General features: G+C 38.5%; 2 protein-coding genes across 3 annotated transcripts; one reads left to right on the top strand and one right to left on the bottom strand.

Annotated features, from left to right (window-relative positions):
• Positions 1-26: 26 nt before the first annotated feature.
• LOC132199670 (uncharacterized) lies at positions 27-3,708 on the top strand. 2 transcript variants are annotated; one of them, XM_059624587.1, is made up of 6 exons: positions 27-141; positions 192-310; positions 892-1,356; positions 1,540-2,041; positions 2,094-2,918; positions 3,018-3,708. In XM_059624587.1, the coding sequence occupies exons 2-6, from the start codon at positions 308-310 to the stop codon at positions 3,173-3,175; spliced, it is 1,953 nt and encodes a 650-aa protein (XP_059480570.1). In that variant the 5' UTR covers positions 27-141; positions 192-307; the 3' UTR covers positions 3,176-3,708. The 2 variants fall into 2 exon arrangements, with proteins under 2 accessions (XP_059480570.1, XP_059480560.1); XM_059624577.1 differs by having other exon boundaries at positions 43-310.
• Positions 3,102-22,470, bottom strand: LOC132193065 (GTP-binding protein REM 1-like). The gene is made up of 6 exons (XM_059613434.1): positions 22,137-22,470; positions 18,905-19,088; positions 11,474-11,682; positions 9,015-9,106; positions 4,791-4,983; positions 3,102-4,651 (listed from the first exon to the last, which is right to left on the bottom strand). Exons 1-6 carry the CDS (start codon positions 22,468-22,470, stop codon positions 4,356-4,358), a joined length of 1,308 nt encoding a protein of 435 aa, XP_059469417.1. The 3' UTR covers positions 3,102-4,355.
• Positions 22,471-23,327: the final 857 nt, after the last annotated feature.

Genomic DNA, 23,327 nt, shown 5'->3' with positions numbered 1-23,327 from the left:
AAGTCGCGTAATTATTCCAAAAAGTTAATCCGTTCGGTTGGTATTGGATCATAAAGGCGAAAAAACATGCAGGAATGCAGCCTCCAGTGATAATCATAATGAGAATGAGAAGTTTGGAATGCGATGCGATGGTGATGTCGTGTAAGTAAATGATAGCCACCTGAAGATGCTGCACGACTCCGCAATTTCAGGTTCACACACCCGTCGAGGCACGCACCACATTGCAAATATGACGACTTGACGAGTTTACGACAAATATTTACAAAGCATCGCTCCGCATGATAGCTTTGAGGATCGAGGAGCCGAAATGGTGAGAATCTTGTGTGATGGAGATTATTTTTGTAGAACGGCATTATTTTTGCTATTCTCAAACTTGACGTGCACTTTTGAAGGAAAATCTTTTTATTGCCCTTAATCTCTTGAGCTCTTTGATAATCCTTCCAATCACATCTTGTAGGAATTATTTTGGTTAGAAATGATCGGGAAATCACCCTGTGGATGTGTTACCCTTGTTTATAGATTTCAGTTTTCTTTTGTTAGTCAACAACAATTAATGATGAAATAATTATGCGGATTTATTTTTATTTTCTCATCTGCTATTGAAGTTATTATTACAATTAAGATTCCAAATTTTCTAAAATGAAGAATAAAATGACAGAAAGAATATTGACAACAAAACCACCTGTTGTCCTACTTTGTGTGGTGAAATATTTTTATGCAGAAATTATAAATTAAAATTAATCCAAACTGCATTTAATAATTAATAAAAAATTTGAGGCCAATGAATGTTAATAATACTAATAAAACAATTTTATTTCCTTGAGTTAAAGAAATTATATTTTATTGCATAAATCATAATGAATAATTAATTGGTTTTTAATTTAATTGCAGATGATGGCTCAGCACGAGTTTTTGCCATTGTGCGACGTCCTCTTCAACATCATCTCGCTAGCATCTTACTTCTGCGATGTGGTCTTTGACGCTGTCATGGTCTACGCCCTGTACGAGCAGGGCCACATCACCTGGTGCATTCTGTCGCTCACCTTTGTCTTGGCCTCGAATCTGCTGTGCCAAAGCATGTCCCTTAGATGGTACCTGCAAAACACGCAGCAACGTCCGGAGAAGGAGTGCAGTAGGGCCAGCCTTGTCACCGTGCACCTGATGCAGTGCGGCATTTTGTGGCGCTACTTTAAACTTTTCATCCCTGTTGACTTGCGGTACATCAAGCATGAGGTCAGAGACCTGTGCATGCTGCGACTCATGCACGCCTTTTGCGAAGCTGCTCCGATGCTTCTCATCCAACTCTACTTGTTTTGGCAAATGGTGTCACCAAAAGAATTTTCTGATCTTAATAAGGTAATCATTGTTAAAAATCTTTAATTTTAATGTTCTTGACAAGTACTTTAAAATTAATATTAAAGCAGGGGTTGAAGGCTTTGCTTACATAATTAATTAATTATTTTATTCTCATTCGTAACAAAAATTGTTAACCAAAAATGCCTAAAAATTAAAATAAATAAATTTTCATTTTAATTTCAGGTCTCAACTGCATTGAGCCTTTTCTCCGTATGTTGGGCGTTAGCATCGTTCAGCAAAAACGTCCGACTCCACAATGTCCATCGTCTGGTATTGACATGGCTGGGTGTCATCTTCCAATTTCTGTGGCGCCTTGGCACCGTGACTGCCAGAGTTACATCGCTTACTGTCTACGCCACCGTCTACCACCATTGGGTGCTCCTGGTGATCATCCTGCACTGGCTCACCATGTTCCTTTGGCTCATCTCCCCGAAAAGTGTATTCCACGGTGAAAACATTTCCAGATCACGCAAAGTGCAGTTGTCCGCATTGGTGGCCCTCGTCTATGTCTTTTGCTACATCAATTTGCAAGAGAACAAGCCGCGCCGAAAGATGGCTGTTTTCTATATTGTTATGTTCCTCGAGAATGCCCTTCTCGTGTCCATGTGGCTCATCGGAGTGCACGGACTAACCCTGTGGTACAGAGACATGGTGCTCATTCTCATCTTCCTGTCATTCGTCTTTGGTTAGTAGCTTGGAGCTTAACTTAGAAAATGGTACTAATTAAATCTTTCCAGGAATTTGTTTCATGCTGCTCTACTACAAATTTTTCCACGTCAAGAGGCTTCGCTACACCCAAGCAAACCAAACCATCAGTGACAGGAAAAGTGCCTTTGGTCAAATACAAAGACCAGCGTTGCCTCCACACTGCAACAATGGTCTTCCTGTGCCCGGTGGTGTTTTTAACTGTCGCTTCAACCCAGCAATGAAGAGGAAAAAGAAGAAGCCGACCAGTTTTGTGCCAGTTCCCGTAATGCCCTCGTCAGTTGTGCGGCCACCCCAGCAGCAGGCGCCGTTCTGGAAACGGCCCATAGCTGCTGTTCTGCCCAGCATATCCAGCGAAACCGAGGGGTCTGTTTGTTCTCGGGGTGTCAACATTAGACAGAAGCTGCAGGAAAAGAAACAGCAGCAAATGGCTGAGTTGAGGGTCATTGAAGAGGAAATCCAGCAAGGCAAGCTGCAGCAAAGACCAAACAATGAACAGCCGTTGAGCCAGCCCATTCCGAGAGCCAAGAAGCAGCCATGGCCTGCTTCGAGGCCCTACTTGGTTCCGCCACCTCCACCGCACAAACAGCACCGGGCGCAGACTCCAGAGATCCTGCTAGCGCCTCGTTTCCTCGACTACAGGGACTGGGAAGAGGAAGACGACTGCGAAAGCTCCGGAGAGAGGCGCCAAGAAAAGTCTCTCTACAAGTCTTACCGGATTCCTTCTGATATTGACAGTCAGATTTCACTGCCAAGATCGTACACTCTTCCAAGGGAATTCAAGTATTACAGAAGGACGAGGAGTAGGAAAATAATCAAGTCCGACCATTTCATCACTTCTAACAACTCCAGCGATGGTAAAGATCACCGTCATTTTTCAAAAGTTTTTTTTCCCAATTTTCAATTACGATACTTAGTATTTGTTTCACTGATTGAGCAATTTTTTTCTGTTCCAGGTGATGTTGATTCAGTTGATGATAATGAAGTGGACGATCTGGAGCAAAGGAAATCTCCAAAACCTCAGGGCATTGCAGTGAGAACAGTAAAAAGTAGACCATATTACCAAAACTATCGTGGATATGGCTTTAGGGACCACCATGAAACACAGCTGTAAAATTTTGTACAAATGATATGACATCAAATACTCTATTTATTTGTCTATGCTCTGTATTAGGATTATCACAGTACACGCCATATATAAACAAACCATACAAGTCTATTGACAGGGCCGCTATCACTTGGTTCAAGGATAGAAAAAGTACTTACAAAAACTGACATTGGTAATTTGAATTATTTTTATCTGTCTAAAAAATGCCTATTGTGCCTAATTTTAAATATTGACATTGATATATTTCTCATATTACAAGCCTTTCGTATTATGAAAATACAAACAAAGCCATCTGTAGATTGTAATTTAATGTGTATACAAAATATAATATGTAAATAACAATAATCCATCCATGGAAGAAGACTGAATTACTTTTTAAGTAGCACAGAAATGTAATTTAATAGAAAATGCAGCTGAATAATTGTTTGTGCCTTTCAACAATATTTTTGACTGTGACAATGTTAAATAATACACTGGATGCAGTTGCATCCTTTATATATACATATAAGAGACAAAATAAATTTTTAATGACAATTTTACATATTACAATCTTCTGTTTTATCAATGCCCATGAAAAGCCAATCTTTGCTGCCTTCATAATTTTGAGATAACATTATTTTAGCACATATTAACATCAATTCCCCACACATATATGCAACATCTTTTAGGCTGTTTGGAAACCTACTTCGCTGATGAAATCTCATTTCTGGATTTGCATTCAGCTGTGTTAGCAGTTTTCTTTTTTTCATCAGATTTTTTTAGAATCAAGTAATTGCTGTAAGCATCACATCAGCATGAAGATACTTATTCAGATATGGAACATTTTTAACTCTTAAATCAATGATCCGATTTTAAAAATTTGAAGGAGGCATTGAAAATTTTTCTTGAAAGAAGGCCATTCATGAGATCATTAATCATTCAAAAGGATATAAATTCCTTTGAGGATATTCATATAATTTCTACGCAATATATTAGTTGTATAAGTTTCTATTTTCATGATGAGCAGGATAGTTAAAACTGGTAGAGATCAGTGGAAACAAGCAACTCATAGTTGAAACAAGGAAATACCTCAGCCGAATCAAAATTATTTTCTACGCTATAACATATATGAAGTCTTTTTGAAAGAGTGCGAAATGAAATATCTTTCACGACGTAGGTAATTTGTTGCGTTTTTAGAGCAGTTTGTTTAGAGAACATGCAAATTCTCACATGACTTTGACTTTGGATCATTGATACACATTTTATTCAGAATCTCACGTGCGATGTTCAGTGAAAGTGTGGTTTTTGAGCCATACAAGCTTTTCTTGCCTTTGCTCCCTGTGCTTTTTGTGCTACCCTGGCGCTGCTTCTGCTTCTTGTCGCGGTTTTCTCTAAGTCGAATTTGCTTCAATATGCCAACCAGCAGCTCATCAACGTTGTGCTGCAAACCACTCGACGTCTCGATGAATTTACAATTCAGTGAGCTTGCAAGCGATTTTCCCTCTGAAAGTAGTGTTAAAAATTTAAATTCTGCATTATATTAAGCTTAAAAAGAACATAAAATTGTAAGAACTTTAAAAATTGTTTTAGAAGCAACAAAAATAAAAATATTTTTTAAAGATTAAATTGAAACTGAACTCACCTATCGTAGGCACAACTCGAGCCCGAGCAAGATCAGCCTTGTTGCCAACCAGAATTACAGACTTTTCTTGAGTGAAATTCTGCCTCCACAAATAATGCAGAATATCTTCAGCAACTTTGATCGACGCCCTGTCCGTCACGGAATAAACCACGACGCAAGCGTGAGGTTCATAAGTCGACAATGAATTTTCGACCTGTGAAAAAATTACCAAACATTTTAAAACAATTTTTTCATTAAAAAAAAAACAAAAAAAATATAACAATTGCAAATGGTAAAAGAGGGGCTTATTAATTTTGATTGCCTTTAAAATTTAACATATTTTGAGACATAATTTGTTTTCCAATGGTGCTAATTTATATTTTTTGCAAAGTGTTCTCACAATTGTGACAACATTCATATAATTTATTTAACTTACACAAAACTAAATCAAAATTAATTATAAGATTTTCTATGTCTATGACTTTTAGAAATCTTTATTGCTTTCAAGCAGCGAGCGAGATTGTAAAGATTGCTATGAATTATTGACGCTTGGTGAATAATTTAAGAATCTTGTTACACGCTGCGGAGGGGAACCAGCGCACAAAACACACAGTGCGCAAAGACTGCAAAGCCGCAGGTCTTCCTTGTTCGAATCGCAAGCAACTCGCGTGGTTCCGACAAATGCACGTGTGTAGCCAACAAACACACAATTCTAGAGGAGAAAACGAACGCGACCCCTCGTAATAAAAATCATGGGAGAAGTTTCGTTGGTTGGAGGTCAAACATCACGTAAAACTTGAATAGCACCTCCGCGCGCTATAATGGCCAGCAAGAAATGGGGAGAGCGATTCTCAAGTGACTGCGTGCTGCTCGGAAACCTTGATTGACTATATTTCCAGTTGTCTCCCACTGGGAGACAGAAATTTTTTTGTACTAGGACGAAAAAACTTGGATCATGTAGCTACAATTTTTTACAAACTGTGATTTTGCTTATCTTGTTCTAATTATGCGTAAATTTCAAACATGCATAAAAACCTAAAAAAGCAATAAATTATTACAAAAATTGCGTGGTGGCGCCGGGCCGACCAATTAAAAAGCTTTTCTTTTTTACTGCTAGGAACGGCAAATCCGAGTTTACGGCTGCCACTCTAAAAGCGCGCACAACAGCGACTGTAAATAATGTTTATGCCACCGACGCACACACATCCTGAAATATGACCATATGTTCAAAGACGAGAAATAAAACCAAGTAGAGGCTGTGGCGAAAAATACGGGCAGGTCTCTCTGCTGACCATTACGGACGCAATTTATTCCTCGGCATAAATCTCAATCTCAAGTGGTGGGCCCTCTTGTTATATTGGACTTGAGATGCCGCATTGCGAGCTGGAGCGCTTTTCCTTCTCAATGCCGTGTCCTCCAATTACGTCGGGAATGAGGCGCATAAATATGAAACATCTCTTTTTCTAAATCGGTTTTAAATAAATCAATAAAATAAATTACATGGCTGTTGGTAACGGGTATTTATAGAACAGACTTCATCGGCATTTTGCTTTTAACGCTCAAGACTATAAAAAGTAGCACAAACTAATTATTCTGATTTTCTCAACCTAAAATAAAAAATTGCCAAAAAGGAAATTCCCAGAAACGTAAGAAAATTATTGCTGCCGACACTACTGCCGATTTTATCGAATACAGGCAACCTGCTCGACACGCGTGATGAGCACATTGCATAGTTTTATAAAATTGTATTGAAAAGATGCGAGATAAAAATGGTTAAATTTCACTTTATGAGAGATGTCAAGGCGTACATTTTTCTACAGTTGTTTTAGTGCTTTTCTCTGTTACGTCACGTGTTGCGGTAAAAATTGCGTGTGAAAAATAGGGGCAAATTAAATTAAGGGGGAGGAGGAAAAGTGACCTGAAAATGCAAATGAAGCGCGACAGTCAAGCAAAAGAGGAACGTCATTAGTTAGTGTCAAACAACAATGAGTAGAGTGGGAAAATTATGCATGCAAATGACACGCTCGCAATTCTTTTGTACTTTTGCTTGACGTCGCAGTTTCACGAGATTGCAATCTTGACGTGAATAATAATAATAAAAGAGGAAACCAGGCTTTGTTGTGAAGTTAAGTGCGTGGATCTCATTAAAAAGATGTTTTATTACGACGTCAATTTAACAAAAGAAAAATTGCTGTTGCTGTATTATTTGAACAGATTGATGAGTTTTAATTCAAGAAATTGGAAGACATTTATCTTGGTAACATTTTGTTAACGTTTTCTCTTTAATTTGGGTCAAAGTACATTTTGTTTCAAACTTAATATTCAAAGATAACGAGCTTAATATTTGCCCACACTATATGAATATAAATGCTTGAGTGAAAGACGCACGAGTAATTTGATTGTGACATAGATGCAAATGCACAACTAAGTTTATCGTTGCTGTAATGCACATAAAGACAGCCATACATACTAATCCTGCATATATGTGCAATGTCGTTTTGAACAAAAGAGGCACACATCTTGCATGCAGGAAGGACTCTATCGCAGCAGCTGCATGCCCTTTCTCTTTGCCATCGACTCACACAAACTGCATCCGTTTAGGAAAAGAAAAAGGCGCAAACACTCGGTGTGTTTCAAACAAAGGCAAATTGAGGCCACAGGAACTTTGCGCCTGCGAGTAGTAGTCGACGACTCCCCCTCGCGGTTGTTAGGAGGCTTTTAAAGAGAAAGGGCGCATCCAAAATTGAAAGGAAAACAAGTTTTAATTATTTTTCGGGCGTGTGGTGGTGGCGGGCGCCAGAAAATCAAACACTTCAAAGGTAGCGCTCGACTTGTTTGATGCTTTGTAAAGGGTGCATGCACTTCAGAGTATCAGACTCGGAATTTTCAAGCCGAGAATCATTGATCCGACGGCGGGCTTGAAAGAGTGGTCTGCAAACTTTTGCTCTGTAGACATTTGCGTCTTGAGATTGGAAGTAATTGGATTCTTGCACATGATCTGCGAGTTTTGAATGCAAGAAGATATTTTCTGACTGTGCTAAATGAATTTTGTTTCCGAGAAAATTTTTAATTACTGCTGAATATATGGAAATAAAAAATTGTGTCATCATTAAACCTTCCAGGACTCCAATTTAATGTAATTTTCTCATTTAAAGGTGTAACTAATTGTAAAGCCTTGCTACGGCAGAAGATTTCATCGCGAACTAAATTTGTTTTTTTGATCAAGGCTTTTTCGCCATGACAAAAAGTGAAATTGTTAGTGTAAAATTGGACATCAATATTAAAGCAATATATTTGAAAACAATAATCATCACTTTGTATACAAAAATATTAACAAATATAACTACAATTCTCCGCTATAGTTCGTTCAGAAAGAATTTTAGTCTGTTTTCTCTTTTCCAATAAATCGACCAAACTTGATAAATGTACGAGGAGATCAATGTCGTCAGAAAGGAAGGCAATAAATAAACGCGAGAATATTTAGAGAAATAACTTTACAAATAACGAGTCAAACATGGGCCAATCGATCGCTTATTTGAGTGGTGATTATTTATTTTATTTTGCGACGTTCTAGCAGCCTCGTCGAACACAATACCCTTTAGGCAGCTAATCACGTGATATGAAAAGACGTAGCGACCAAACATCTTTTTGAATTGCGTTTCGTGGAAAGGAAATCATTACTCTTTTCTGTCGGGAGAAAAGGAGCCATAGGAGGGAAGATTGACGCGCGAGATATCAAATTATTATTGGCGCCCCTACAAAACTAGCATCGCCATTGCGAGCAGCGCGCCCAAGCAAAAGCGTTAGCGTCAGCGAAAATTTTCATTGTTAAAAGGATATAGAGTGAGCAGCACTTGATGTGACGGTGCAACTTCTCGAGATCAACCCTCAGCAGAGATGGTATCAGAAACAACCGCAAGCAGCCCAATTCTAACCAAAAACCACCCCAAACGAGAAACGCAGCACTCTCTGAAATTGCAGTGATTAAAGAAGCCCTATAATTATGCATTCTCTGCTCGGTCTCCACGGCGCGTAAATAATTCCCTTCTCGCGGGGTAATTCATCTCTTTCAAGTGCCCCCATCGCGAGAACGGTGCAAATTAAGAGCGGCTCAACGCGCAAGACAATTTGCGAGCATGATTAATGGTGTTGTCGCTCTGCTGACTAATAATTTTGCGATCGCATGCACCGCTGTTCTTCTAGGTGCGCCGCACTTTGTTGTATATAAGGCAAAAACACACTTACCGACATCTCACTGCTCGGGTGATCGATAAATATGATTTCAGACTCCTCCGTGTCCAGAAGAACAGACACCGATTTCTCGCCAAACTCGTCATCTGCAAAAAACAAAAAATTCTCTTACTTAATTAAATGAGTATCTGGTTTCCGTAATAATTAACTGTAACTTTTGTGGTGGGTAAAAGCAAGGACGTGTTTCCTAATTAGTTTGCTGAAGACTCTTTTAGTCTGAACACGCATTTCCACAACTTTTGTTCCTAAAGTGAACTTTTCGCATGTGGTGAAGCTCCATAAGTGCTATATAGTTGTACCAGAGTTTTAACAGAGAATTTGGTTGAGCGTAAAGTTTCTTTTTGACGGTTTTACTTTACAACCTCAAGTTCCTCTATCAATTAATTCATTTCATTTAATGGATAAATTTACGGGAAAGTTTCCACTTACATTTAATTGAGCAAAACAAATTAAATAATTATTTTTTTAAATTAATTAGAAAGCAATTTATTGCGCCATAAGAAATACGCTATTCTCACATTGTTAGAAAATAGTTTTTGCATAAAAAATCTTTTAATAAATGGTGAAATCACTAATGGGATCATAAAAGTGGGCCTTCCATAATATAATGTAGAAATGAAAGCCCGCAAATTCATATTTTTAACCCCCAAGAGAGAGCATTCATCGAAAAGTTGTGGCGAGCAAAACTTCACAAAAGCAAATTAATTTCCCAACGCATACTCGCCGCCACGGTGGGCATTCATCCAAGTAGTAAATCCCCGCCGCCAGAAGGTTACTTGCTTTTTGAGTTTTGCGCTTTGTCTTCGGACAAAAGTTGTTCAGTACACATATGTATATACTGAAGCAAGGCTTAATTTTATACCACGAAGGTTGATGGCGGTTAGATGGATTGACCACTACTAGGCAAAGTCCTTTATCCTAACTAGCAGTAGCAACTGCGTTATAATGCATCGCCGCCCACTAACGAGGCATTACATGTTCAAAGAGGAGAGAGGGATTTGCCCTCTAGTCTGCAATGTCGCATGAGTGATTTGCTTTCAGATTCAAATGAGAATATAATGAACTTTGAAAGCAATGAATTAATGAATTGAAAATAGTTTTTTCTTTCCCTTCGACAACGTGTGCGCAATTGATGTCAGCTTTTGTTAGAAGACGATTTAAAAAAAAAAACTAATTCGTCCTGACAACCAGAGAAACGAATAAGAGATATCTATGCTAACATTGCACTTATACAATTTCCACGTTGCGAGGACGAATTCTGGCTTTTTCTGGTCAAGAAACAGACGGGCCACTTTGATGCACGGGTCACTGACTTTTCCATCTTTCTGTGCGGAAATCGCTGAGCAATTTTTTTACGCCGCAAAGATTCATAAATATGAAGCCAAGTCCCTCCGAGCAAAGTTGAAAAGCGCTTCGTAGCGTAATGCTCACCAGACTGACCCTCAATGTGATTATAATTCGGAAGAGCAACGTTCCTAAAAATGTTGGAAATGAAAAATAAATTAAGCTAATAATTTCTCTTTATACAAGCCAATGTGAAGTAGCAATTATAAATTTTTAAATATCATTAAATTTGCATAAAGAAAAAATTTAATAAATTTTCAACGTAACTGAAATTTTGTAAATTTACAAAAGATCTAAAAACCGCAGCAAATGTTAAAAAATCGAAGGTTATTGTTGAGTCAAGTAACTAAGCTGTTAAGTCGTTCCAAAGGAAATAACCCTAACTTTGCTGCAGGCCATTATTTCTGCAAGTGTTTGACGTGCTCTTCAATTCCACCGGCCAATATTTCTCATTAGACAAAAATTTCTGTTTGACTTTCAAACTCAAAGCTCTTCAACGATTGACTTAGGGGGATGGCGCATGTTCGCCTCATTTCCATCAAGCATTGCTTTCATTTCTATTTGAATGGTCTTAAAGTATGACCGCGGAGCAAATTTTTATAATTTTAAATTCAAAAATCCAAATTAGCACCAATTTAACTATAATCCAGAAATTATGATAGTTATATTATCAAAAAGAAAATCTCTCCGGAACCGGAAATGAAAGATTAAAATTTCAATTGCGTTGAATTTAACATTGATTTCATTTCGAATATTTAATGCAAGATAAATCAACAAACAAAAATGTGAAGAAGAAGAGGTTTCCATATTTGTTGCTTCAGAACTAAGTTTTACCTTTGTCTCCTGCGGCAGCATGAATATATAAATAATAAATATGCAAATTCTTATCTTGAAGAGCACCATACAAAAATGGCGAGAGCTTTACCCTGTTTATTACGCCCAAATGAGCTGATTCCTGCTTCCGCTTCAGGGATTTCTACATTATAAAGAAATTGTGCAGGTGCTGCTACTAAAAGCGGGAGCTGCCAGCTAGAATTATGCGATGTGCTCATGCGAGGGTCTTCTCTGACAAATTTAATTATGAATGCGTTTCTGACCTTTTGACTCACCTAGGGAGGCGTCGTAAGTGTTCATGTACTCGGAGGTCATGAACTGCGACACGAGGGCCGTCTTGCCGACACCTGCGTCGCCCAGCAGCACCACGCGGTGCTTAGTTACGTCGGCCCCACTTGCCTCGGAGCTGACATAGCTTGATCCGCAGCACGATCCCTCAAAGGGCGACCGCTCTCCAGGACTCACGCCACTCGCATTGCTGTGTCTGCAAAAGCCAATGTTATATTTTAATAAAATAATAAATAATCTAATATTCCCGTACGTTTTATACGTCTTAATTTTTAATTAGTCATGACTCATGACTCATGACATGATAAAAAGCATCCTATTCAAAAGATAATTATAATATTTCCTCATGAATTCATTTATTGGTTATCTAAAGCTGCAAACAATATGAAAAAAGTTGAGGAAAAAAATTACTAGCTATATAACTTTTGAGTCCTCAATTTAATCTCAAATAAAGCGTTTGAATTTTTCAATGAGCTATTCAATCATACAAAATATAATTTCAATAAATCAGGTAAAATTTGTACTAGTTTTATTTTCAATGAGAGAAAATGTTTGAAAAAACCACTCTTTTAATTTGATTATATTGAAATGACTCTCGGGTCTCTTTAAAAAAGCGTAACCAAACCACACACCTCTGGTTGAGTGAATTCACAATACACGCTTGACAAGAGAAAAGGTTTTGATAAAAACGACGTGGACTGTAAATACGAAAGAGGGTGGTCTAAAGCTCTTCGACGGCGGCATTCACATTTCCTGCCCGCCGGCGTCCGCTGGACGCGCGGCGCAGAGGGTGGTTTTGAGGAATAGAGAAAAGCTAGCCTTAATGCACCTCCTGCCCGGCTATTGATTGTACATTTACAAGAAAGACCACTTTACGTGATGCCATCAGCCCGTGAACCCCGACCTTTTGCAGCCCTTGTCCTCGCGCTTGGTCATTTTGGCAAAATTCTTCGCGAGCACGCGTGCCTATGATTTATGCAAAAGATTCTGCGATGCTTCAGAGAGCAAGGAGAGTGCGCTTAAATTTCTTCCTCTGTACTTTCTGCTGACTTCCCTTCAAGTTGTCAGTGTTACACGAGATCACTCTCAACGGTAAAACGTGTCTACGGGTCTTCTGTTTTTTTTTTATTTATTTTTTTTTTCAGAGAGTATTCAAGAATTTATTATTCAAAATATAACGATCCTGAACAGAAAAGAATCGCCTACGGTCAAAATAAATAAATAATAAAACTCTTTGAACCGGGCGTAGGTTTTAAAAAATAATGACGACGAAAAGAATAATTTTTAACTTAATTTTTTTCAGTGGAATTACTATTTTTTATTATTTATTTTTAACGGTCTGTAAGGTGAGTAAAAAGAAAACGGAACAGTTTACAAATTTTAAATTGAAATAAATATTGCATAATGCTTGTTTATTATAATTATGTTAAAAACGATCTTTAGTCCTTTTATTTCAATTTGGAAATATTACTTCTATTTTGCCTTCAAAATTTACCACAATTAGAAACAATTTCAAGGGATAAGCTTGAATTTGCATGATTGTCTATTTGGAAAACGTCATTTCAAATTATTTGCATAGTTATTAATTTCTATTTTGATATTCAAATTAAAAAAATAATAACTCTTCATTATCTTTTTTTTACTCATCACGTGCCTCTCACGTATTTTATGTTTATAATGAAATGCAAATTAGAGGAAAAGCTCCAAGCCATGCTAAAAACGCCGAGCTCATAATTCCAGGGCTCCTCTTTTGCTAATTTCGTTTCTAGGTAACAAGCAGCAGCACTCCAGCAACCTGCGTGATTCAACGACTCGTCTCTTCCTAGGGGCTATTTTTAACTCGCAGCTCTCAGCGACTATTTACTAAACAATTCCGCCTATTTGGATGAAAGATTAATACATAGTGCAGTGTAACGCTAGCTTTCAATTTTCGAAACCACTTGAAAACTTGAGAATTAAGAATGTAAAGTAAAAATTCCCATGTAGAATAAATGACAACTAATTGTAAATATTCTTTCAAAAATGTTCTTTCCCTTAAATTATGTTACTAATAAAGCTCCTAAAACTTTTTTGATAAAATCAGCCAGCTACCTTTTTTATAATTAAAAAAAAGTTTTTAAATTAAAAAAAGTAAAGTTAAAATGTTTATGACTATAGCTGAAGAATTTACAAATAAAAAAATTAAATTTTTCTTAGTGGGATAAAAAAATTCCGGATGCACACTCAGGAATCTGCTGGTGAAAAAATCATTCCCAAAAATCTCCCCAGACACAGAGAACACCCTCTAGGCTCAGTTGATACGCGCGCATAATATATGTATATTCCTTGTTGTTTGCTATGCGAGAGAAGGAAAATCTCCCTTCGCCCTGCACGATGATTTTCCTCGACGCGCGCCGATTGTTCCGCCACACTTTTTTCTCGCAATTTGCCACACCAAAAAACTAGGCAGGCGCGGCCCACTCACGCTCGCCTTCTTCCTTCGCGTTTTCTGCCCTTAAGTCGCAGTTGGCAAGAGGCCAAGAACTTTTACGCCCCCTCATTGACATAATGGCTGAGCCCTCTTTTGTACCTGCCGTCAACAAAAAAGGAGCTCATTGAGTAATTATCGATTGAGTAGTGAATTTTCACCCCTGTCGTCGCGAGAACGTGTTCGTTTTCTGACCTAAATATTTCACATACTTTACGGGTGCAACACATATAGGAAAAATCCACGCTGTCAAGCAAGCGGTCCTGGGATTTACGGCCGGCGTGTGTCTCAATTTAAGAGTGCGGCCGCGCAGGTACATGGCAGTTTGACACTCAGTTTGGTCGGGCCTTCGATATATTACCTCTAAAATCTAACGGCATCCCCAGAGGAATAAAAACGGCAAAATGCCAAAGAGCAACGCAATGGCCTTAACAACTGTGAGCCAAAAAGAGCTATATGGTCGTAAAAAAGATCACAAAACAATTTTATTATGTACAATTGGCAATATGAGCTTTGTAATAAAATAAATAAAAAAAGGAAGAAAAGGAAATAAAGATGAACACAATATTTACGAGGGCTGACACCTCCACGATCTCACGTAGTGTTACTAAATTTGGAATTAAAAAAAAACATATATACCATATATACTGCCCAAAAATTATATAAATTTATAAAATAACAATAATTATTATCATTTTTTGGGTTGCTTGAGAATTTTTTAACAGCTTATTTCATAAATTAAGTGCAAAAGAGAGTGAAAGCGATTTTTTTAAAAACAAAATGACTTGTTTATTTTCTTTTGTTCCACAAATAATTTTGAAAAATTTAATCCATCAATTGATAATTAATTATCGTTTTCTTTTTAAATGAACACATATTAACAGTTAAAATTGCACGTTTTTTGGGCAAAGATTTAAGGCGAAACTTGACCTTTGTGGGCCCGTGGACGCCCCTGTAAAGTAGGCAACGCCTTTACACTTATGTTTTACGAGTTGCCTAAATCAGGCCTGAATGGGCCCCTTTTGGGCTGTGGGCCCGTGGAAACGTCCACATTTCCACAAAGGAGTTTCGCCACTGCTGCCAAGAGCAAAATTTAATTTAAAAGTAAATAGTGGGATTGAAAAGTTACTTTCAATTGACCGTCATAATTAAATAAAGACGTTTCAACTTAATTACAAAGTTAGAGAAAAGTAGCTCTCAGTCAGCACAAGACAGTGTTTGACTGACATGTTTCCGTACTGAATCTCTTCATCAAATAATGAAAGCAAAGAACGATGACTTGTCACGACTCTGCATAAGTTAGAAAGCGCCGCAGGCATTACCCATCCATCAACCATACATTAAGTATACATCGTCAAAATCAACGCTTGAGGAAGTCAGAATAATGAAGTGCCTGTACGTGCGTGAAAAGCAAACCAAATTTAAAACTTTAAAATAATAAAATTTAGTATTCACTCTATTTTGTAAATAAATAAAAATAATTAATAGAGGCAGGTCTGGGAAGATAGTATAATTAGTATATGTTGAGCAAAATGTACATATGTTCTAGTATTGTATTGTATAATTATTATTTATTGGTATTTATCGTAGGGAAATTAAAAAATTACGTTTAATCGAAATTATAAATACATATTTTTTGGCGCTCCCCGTGTTTTTAATAAATAAAACTATGAAGCATGAATTTTCTCCAACAGTTTCCTAGATCCTCTCACTGAACCTTATCGTCAAAAGGCAAAATTTTTTATATTATCATAACGCGCCCGCATGCAGTTTCTCCCCTATGCAAGCGCAGACTTTATGGCTGACGAGGTATATCTGCTGAAAAGTGCACTGTGCCCATCTCCTGCGCTGCTCTGTATGGCGAGGCGTGTGTATAGCTGCTGGCGTAAATCTTCAACGGCTTCATCATTGATCTTGGCTCCGGGCTTAAGGATACAATAACACGATTTATATCCTGCTCAGCTCCCTGGCAAAAGAAATAATTCGTCAGCGCGTTCTTTTTTCTCGAGACGACCTGCCCGGATACATCGGCTCTTTATTCTGTGCATTTTCCCTGCAATGACAGCAGGTACAAATGGTATACCTATCGGTACATCATTTGTGTGCACGTGTGTCAATCCTGGCAGCCAGCAATAATTGGCGGATGAAGTTGTCACTGCTGCTTGTAATCCTCTCGACAGAGGACTGTCAGTGAGAGACGGGCGCATATTCATTATTTCCCGTCCATCTGATGTGCGCACACGAGCTGCGAGTAAATGATAAACGCTCAAAATGAGCCTTTGTTTGAGCCGACAAGGAACTAATCGCTTTGCTCTTCCTCGGACAGCGCCGTTTAAAGCCACCACGTTCGTGTGTGTGTGCTCCAGTGATTACCAGGAAATAGTGATTATTGGAAATTTAAGAGGCTTCTCTTCCGATCGCTCGAGAACGGTTTGAGGTTAGTTGGGCATGAGGAGGCGATAAGTTTTGCTTGGCAAGTGAGGCCCGACGCACCAAACAGATAACCAGGCCGCGCCTTGCAAATACCACAACGCTAAAATATTCATAAAAAAGAGGCTTGAACTTTGCCATTAAGGCCTTTTTAGGGAAGAAAATATATTGGAGTTACACTATCATTTGTATATGTCTGACTCAACTTTTGAATATGAACATAAAATTAGGAAAATATTTTTAAATTTTAAAGTTTTGTTATTGGAAATCTACAAAGAGCGTTGCGGGAAAAAAGTAAATTAAGTAAAAGAGTATTTCGGCAAGATATTGCTATATTTAAAACCAAAGTAAAGCTTCTCATTTCTTATCATTTTAATTTTTGGACTTATTAGCTCAACTTTGCAACAAACAAAATTAATTTCGTTGAAAACGTGTACAATTGAGGTGCTATTTTGTAAATTAATTATGAGACTTAATTGCGCTTTTCCGTTACTGTTTTGCTGTTTAGTTACAGAAAAACTATTTTTCACGTAAACTGAAGTAAACTTTTCTTTAATTTAATGTCAAAAATTCCAAGATTGAATTTTGCTTAAAATTAAAAATAAAATAAAAATTAATTTTGGATTAATTTTCTCAAAACATGTAGAGCAGGATATTGTTGTAGCTATTGAAAACCAGCAGAAATTCAGAATAAAATCTCATAAAATCCACCAAGGAATAACCCAGTGTCAATTCAACAAACAAAAATAATGCACTCGAATAAGTGTAAATTAAATGCAAAATATTTAAACCTAAAACGCGTCGAAAAATGTATATAATATTTAGTAAATGTTGTGTTTTACTATAAAATTGTGCTATCGCCAGGGGTGTTATTATTGGAAATGGCTATTTGCAGTGGCTTTTATCAGACTTGTGAGTTAAATTGTTTATTGGCGGTTTTTCACTTCTTGTTTGGCTCGCCAGTTGATTCCTCTGCTATATAGGAAATCAATGTTAGCACACAGGCTTCAGTTCAGCCTAGCCGCTGTTCATGCGTTTAAATGTATGCATCCCTTTCACCGCCCAACACACACACACACACACATAGCGGCACACTCACATATACGAAAAGCATTCAGGGCAATTTCCTGGGCGCTCCGCTCTCTGATACATCAAATAATTCCACTCTCATCAATCAATACTTGGCGCTACGGAACACTCAGACAGACTTAGCAGTCCATCCGCAACGGTTGTCACAGTTTAATAATTCTTCATCTGCACACATTAGGCTGTGCTTTGAGGAACAATGAAACCGGCGTGAGCAAACTTCCGCAGATATAATTGGCCTGAAATCCCTCGTCTCTCGCCGCTGTGAATTCGGTGGAAGCTGCACAGTGGAACCGCTCACGATAATTATTACCGTGTGTATTTGCTCAAGGTAGATGGAATTTAATAAGGCACGGCAAATTTCATCATTCGGCCGTCATTACGTAGAGAGAGCGGGCGGAATAGCTGCTGGAGATTTGAAAGCCGCTCGCCACGTTGCCATGGAAACCAACACAGAGCACGGGATAAACATCGCACTGATTTTGATTAGCAACTAAAAAAGCAGTAGGTCTTTCCATCAGCAGGTGCACATTTGCCAAATGTGCCGCCTGCCGGCAAACACATCTTCCTCCCCCAAACCACCCCGAAACGCACGGCGTTGGCACGTGTGCACCTCCAGCGCCTTTCTGCAATGCATGAAAGGAAAAAAAATCTGCTTTCGAATTCAATTCACCTTTTCTGCCGAGAGCTCTTTAGCCTTTTATCCTAGCGCTGCTCGCAATTCTGCCATGACGTATAATATGCATTTTCTCTCAGAGTCCATATGCGATAGATGTATTTATTGTGCAAGCGGATATCTTTCTTCGCTCCAGGCTGCAAATCTCGTAGCGAGATGCAATCTAACTTTCATAATATTCTGTGCCTTTCGGTGCGCATTATTAAATTTATGTAGTAAAAATCAATGTAAAAAAAAAACAGTCTAGTAATATTACCTCCAAATGAGAAAAATTAATTTACTTTCTATGAAAGAAATGGAATGTCCAAGTTTTTCCAGTAAAAGAGGAGCATTTTGAATTAACCTTTTTATCAAGTAAAGTGCAATATCGTAAGGAAAATATGAAATTAAGTGGAATCTGTGTGTTGAGGATTTGCATATTTTTAAACTCCTACAACAAAATATAAATTCAAATTAGGAGAAACATTACCAAAATTAGAGACCATAAAATGTGGCAAAATTATTTATAATAAGTTTAAGTGTCATAACAATTCCATACGTACTCAATTGCAAAAAATGATTTCTTACAATTATGATGCAAAGGAGCAAAACGCAATAAAAATCTTATAAAAAAATAATTAAAATGTACTTCATTTACAAACATGAATAGATAAATTATTAATAATAAAAATAATTCCGAGATCACAAAATCCTATGTAAAATCAATGAATGAAAACTAATAATCAGAGTAAAGTACGTCCTTTTAAGTGGAATCCTTACCTGCTCGATGCAGAATTGACGCTGGTGTTTGATTTGGATCTGCGTGATATGAACGAGTCGCCGCAGTTGACTACCCCCTTGTTGGTGATGCTGAAGGTCCGCAGTCGATAAATGTCATCCCCTGAGCGAGGGTTGTACGGTTTCTCTGGCAAACTGCACACGCGTGGCCGTACGTGGTCTGGCACTGCGAACGAAACAAGAAGCTCATTAGTTATTGTGAAAAAAAAATGTATTACAAAGTAACCACATAATGAAATCAAACCATCATCAGTTGCTCTAAATTAGGCACACATACGAGGAAATAAGAATGGGCGCGGAAAATAATTACGAAAGCGCAATTATACGTGTCATGCGAGAAATGGCATGTCACCCTATCCACCCTATGTTCTGGAGGGTGGAAAGCCAATGTTATGTTTTTTTTTTGTTGCGTGGGCTCATTTTCTCATTTCCAGCAATGAAATCTGAGCGAGCTCTGGAAGCTGGAAGGTGCAGTCGAGCTGGTGGATTAGATTTCCATCTCCACGGCGACGGCGGCACTAGTGTTACGTTCAATATGAATTATATTCGAATGAAGAGGGAGAGGAGCAGGGGTCAGCCTGAAAAACACACCCTGAGCAAACAGCGCGCCGAGATATTTCCGCCGACAACACAAAGAGAGAGGCCACAACAAAAAGGCCATCATTCGGCAGAGAGTGCGGCGAGTCAATTAGTGTTGCATGAAATCAATCGAGTGCGTTGCCGCCCAACCAACAGCCAGTCTCTAATTTCGGCAGGTCGGAGACCAGTCAAACAAAGCTGGCGCAAAGAGTGCCCGTCCATCCATCCGAGCGACGGACACGTTATGTGTGCAGACACACGTCAGCGCGACCGCCGCCGTCGCACTCACTTAAACAAAAAATCAATTTGCGACTCACTTAGGGCAAAAAACAACACCACTGCTTGTGTGTGCGAGTTTTGCGACCGGCTCTCTCTCTCTCTCTCTGCTTCTTTTTTCCCTGTTATTTCGTCGTCGCAGTACATTTTCGAACGAGGGGGATTATTATTATTGCTTGGCGGCGGCTTGCCTTGTGCAGAAAAAAAATGCAAACGCGCCGTACGTGAGTGAGGCCGCCCGACAGAGCTTTCGGCAGAATAGTTAATATTCCGCGAGGAAGTGCGCCTGTCATTTTGCGCGCCTAAATTAAAATCAGTGTCTCTCTTGACATGCAATGACCCCAAAAGGAAGATTAACCAATACAACGCACAAAAATTAGTTTGCTTCATGCAAAGAGTTGCTTAAATTGATGCATACAATTTCAATAACTCAATTTTAATCAATGAACATAAATTTTTTTCAATAATTAATTATTATTTTAGTTAAAAAATCCAAAGTTAATTAAATTTTGGATTTTTTTACTAGAAAAAAACAACATTTCTCACGAAGAAAGATGGGAAGGTTTGCAGAAGTTATTTTTGTAACTTTTTGTTATTCATGGCCTCCTTTAAAACTTGAGAACTTTGAGAATAATAAGTTATTTTTGGTTAAAAAGACTAATATTTGAACAATATATTTTGCCAAAACTTCGTAGAAAAGACCGTTTTCAAGTAAAAAATTGATGATTGCAGATAAAATTAAAAGATTAAAAATTCAAAAGGTTTAATTCTATCGGAAAGGGCAAAAATGATTTGAGCCTACGTTTAACCGAATAAAAAAAACTGCAACTGAAAAAAAAATGCTTTAAACTGTAGCAATAGGACCGAATTTTTTCTGATATCTCGTTTTGACGAAAATGCAGAAAAAATGCTAATTCCTTTAAAGTGATAAACAATAATACAAAACTTAACAGACCAAATTTAACACGTCCAAAAATGGAAAAAAAAATTATGAAGGGGTATAAAATCGACAACGTAAAATTTTCACCTTTTTATTAATCGTTATAACTCAGAAATTAAAAGAAATGAAAGAAATCATTTTTAGAACAAAAAATTTGATTATCTCAGGTTTGACAATGAAAAATACAACACGAACAGGAAAAATCTAGGCACTATACTGCGCCTAATTTGTGAATGTAGGAGCTGATAAGGTTACCTCTACATTTATCAACACCGCTGCGAGACAATGAAGAGCTGATTGCAGCTGCGATTTTTCTGTATCGCGAGAGAGAGTGTCAGTTTTTTCCTTTGCCTGGCAACAGCTACTTTTCGCTCTATTGATCAGGAACATTTTGAGTTTTAATCAAGTAACTCTCTGGAAATATTTTGATCACTCTTCCGGGAAATAAGAAGAGCGCTGGGAAAATCAATTAACGGGGGCTTTGGCTCGGCGGCGGCGAAGAATGCAGGTCGAACTCATGGGAGATGGCATTATTCTTTCCTCCATTGTTTTGCTTGGGCGACGGAGAGCGTCAGATTTTATCAAGGGCCTTTACTCGCAAGCAAATGAAATGGAAAATGAGCTTAAGCTGGAGGGAAATTGGAAAATTGCTGTTCTTCCAGCTTACAATTCGGCGACGCTCCCTCCTCCTTCTTTTTAGAGAGAGACAATAAATTGAGAGCGCGCACACGTGGCCCGCTGCTTGAGCGAAGAGTGGCGCTCGCTTTTCCTTTCCATCATCGGGTAACGAGATTCATCACTCAATAATGTGACAGGAGAAATCTCCTCTCTTTGTTTCCTGCATGCTGGCAGATTTCATGGTGCGGTACACGAGAGAGTGAGCGAGCGGCGTCAGGCAACAGGTGCATCGACCCGCGCTCCTCCCCGACCCCAGTCCGCCCCCAGCTCTTAAGTATATGGACGAGGAGAACGAAAAACGTTGACGAGGGGAATTCAGTAAAAATGGACTGCGGAAAATGAAGAGGAGAAAATATGAGAGACGATTGTGAAAGAAAAGGAGCAGCAAAACAAAAGGATTTTTACTTACCAGAATAAAGCAAACTCATATTATTTCTTTTTTTCTTTGTTTTTAACAAAAATTAATTTTAAGAGGTTGATTGTCTTAAGAAAGTAAAACCTTTTAGTTTTATAGTTAAATAAATAAAAACAAAAAAAAAATTTGATATAATAAATAAGTTATGAATAATTAGTTAAACATTAAACTGGGAATGAAAATTGTGCAAAATAAAATGAAAATTAAAAAATAAGCTTAATAAGCTTGAAACGATAACAAAAATAGCAAATCATTTAAAGCATTGTATACAAAAAATTGCATGGTTTTATAATCTCATTTGATCAGAAACATGCAGAGCAACGCACCTGGCAACTCTAGGAAATTTGAGGTCCTGCGTTGTCGGTACCTGTTGAAGGCTAGCGGGCCGAGTTCCTCGGACGCCTGCGAATCGCGGCTGCTGCGGCGCGAGGCCAGGTAAGCAAGGCCCGACCGCGATCCTGACGTGCCGGCCACGGAGGGTGAGCGCGGCCTGCTGATGCTCTGTCGGCGAGACGATGACTGGGATCGACCAACGTGGGGTCCTGGGGAGGATGGTGGCTCCTCCATCAGGTCGGTCAGGTCTGAGGTGGAGCGTCGACACCTGCTGAGCGGTGTCGATGCCGTGGTGTGCGAGCTCGAGGAGCACGACGTCTCTGCCATGCCGTCCATTCAAACTGAGGTGAGACTGAGAGCGCGTTTTGGTGCCGTCGAGGGACGAGGCAGGCAGCGCGCCCTCGGGCGGCGCCGGCGCACCCCCACACACCGCGGAAGGCGCTCGTCAAACATGGAAGATGGAAGCGTACGTATTTGTGTGATTATGCCACCGGCGCTGCGCGGCTGACGAGCGGGTTGACGGCTTTTCGAAATTGCAGGCGATTGCTCTCGCTCGCTCATTCACTGCCGAGAGTCGGATCACCGCGTGCGCCTGATGGGATCACGTTCTTCCACTCCTTCCTCCGATGATGAAATACTCAAGTCGCGATAAGAGATCATATCAGATTTTATTTGACCCCCTTTCTCTTTCAGTGTTACGTAGATGACGAATTTTCATCCTCCGATGATCTGATCGCAAAACTAGATAAAAATATGTTTCTATAAATTGAAAGGAGTTAATACTTGCTATCAAATAATTAATTATTTATTTTGATTTGTGCAACTTCTCAAAATTGCTGAAAATCTTATAAAAACAACAAAGTAAAAGGTTTGAAAAGAAGGATGTTTTTAATGATCCTCTAGAGAAGTTTACATAACAGATTCATAGCCTGTTCCAACAGGTTCTGAAAATTCCGCTCTGTACAATCATCGATAAAAAAGACAAAAATATTTCTGTTTTTGTATTAAAATTTTGTTCTTTTTTTCAACAAGAGCCGAATGTAGAACTATTTTTCTACATCAGCCGAATGTAGAACTATTTTTCTACATCAGCCGAATGTAGAACAATTTTTCTACATCAACCGAATGTAGAACTATTTTTCTACATCAGCCGGATGTAGAACTATTTTTCTACATCAACCGAA

The sequence above is a fragment of the Neocloeon triangulifer genome, unplaced genomic scaffold (assembly GCF_031216515.1).
Source record: "Neocloeon triangulifer isolate White Clay Creek 2 clone unplaced genomic scaffold, ASM3121651v1 ptg000001l, whole genome shotgun sequence".
Classification (NCBI taxonomy): domain Eukaryota; kingdom Metazoa; phylum Arthropoda; class Insecta; order Ephemeroptera; family Baetidae; genus Neocloeon; species Neocloeon triangulifer.
This window is presented reverse-complemented; position numbering and strand designations above follow the sequence as displayed.

What these genes read in the sequence shown, in the direction of transcription:
- LOC132199670 (XM_059624587.1), top strand. An exon ending in AATTTTCTGATCTTAATAAG is followed by an intron (nt 1,357 to 1,539) that starts GTAATCATTGTT and finishes TTTTAATTTCAG; the next exon opens with GTCTCAACTGCATTGAGCCT. An exon ending in TTCTAACAACTCCAGCGATG is followed by an intron (nt 2,919 to 3,017) that starts GTAAAGATCACC and finishes TTTCTGTTCCAG; the next exon opens with GTGATGTTGATTCAGTTGAT.
- LOC132193065 (XM_059613434.1), bottom strand. Translation starts at nt 22,470, where the DNA reads ATGGCAGAGACGTCGTGCTCCTCGAGCTCGCACACCACGGCATCGACA. An exon ending in GTCAATTCTGCATCGAGCAG is followed by an intron (nt 11,683 to 18,904) that starts GTAAGGATTCCA and finishes TGGCTTTTGCAG; the next exon opens with ACACAGCAATGCGAGTGGCG. An exon ending in TCGAGTTGTGCCTACGATAG is followed by an intron (nt 4,652 to 4,790) that starts GTGAGTTCAGTT and finishes CACTACTTTCAG; the next exon opens with AGGGAAAATCGCTTGCAAGC.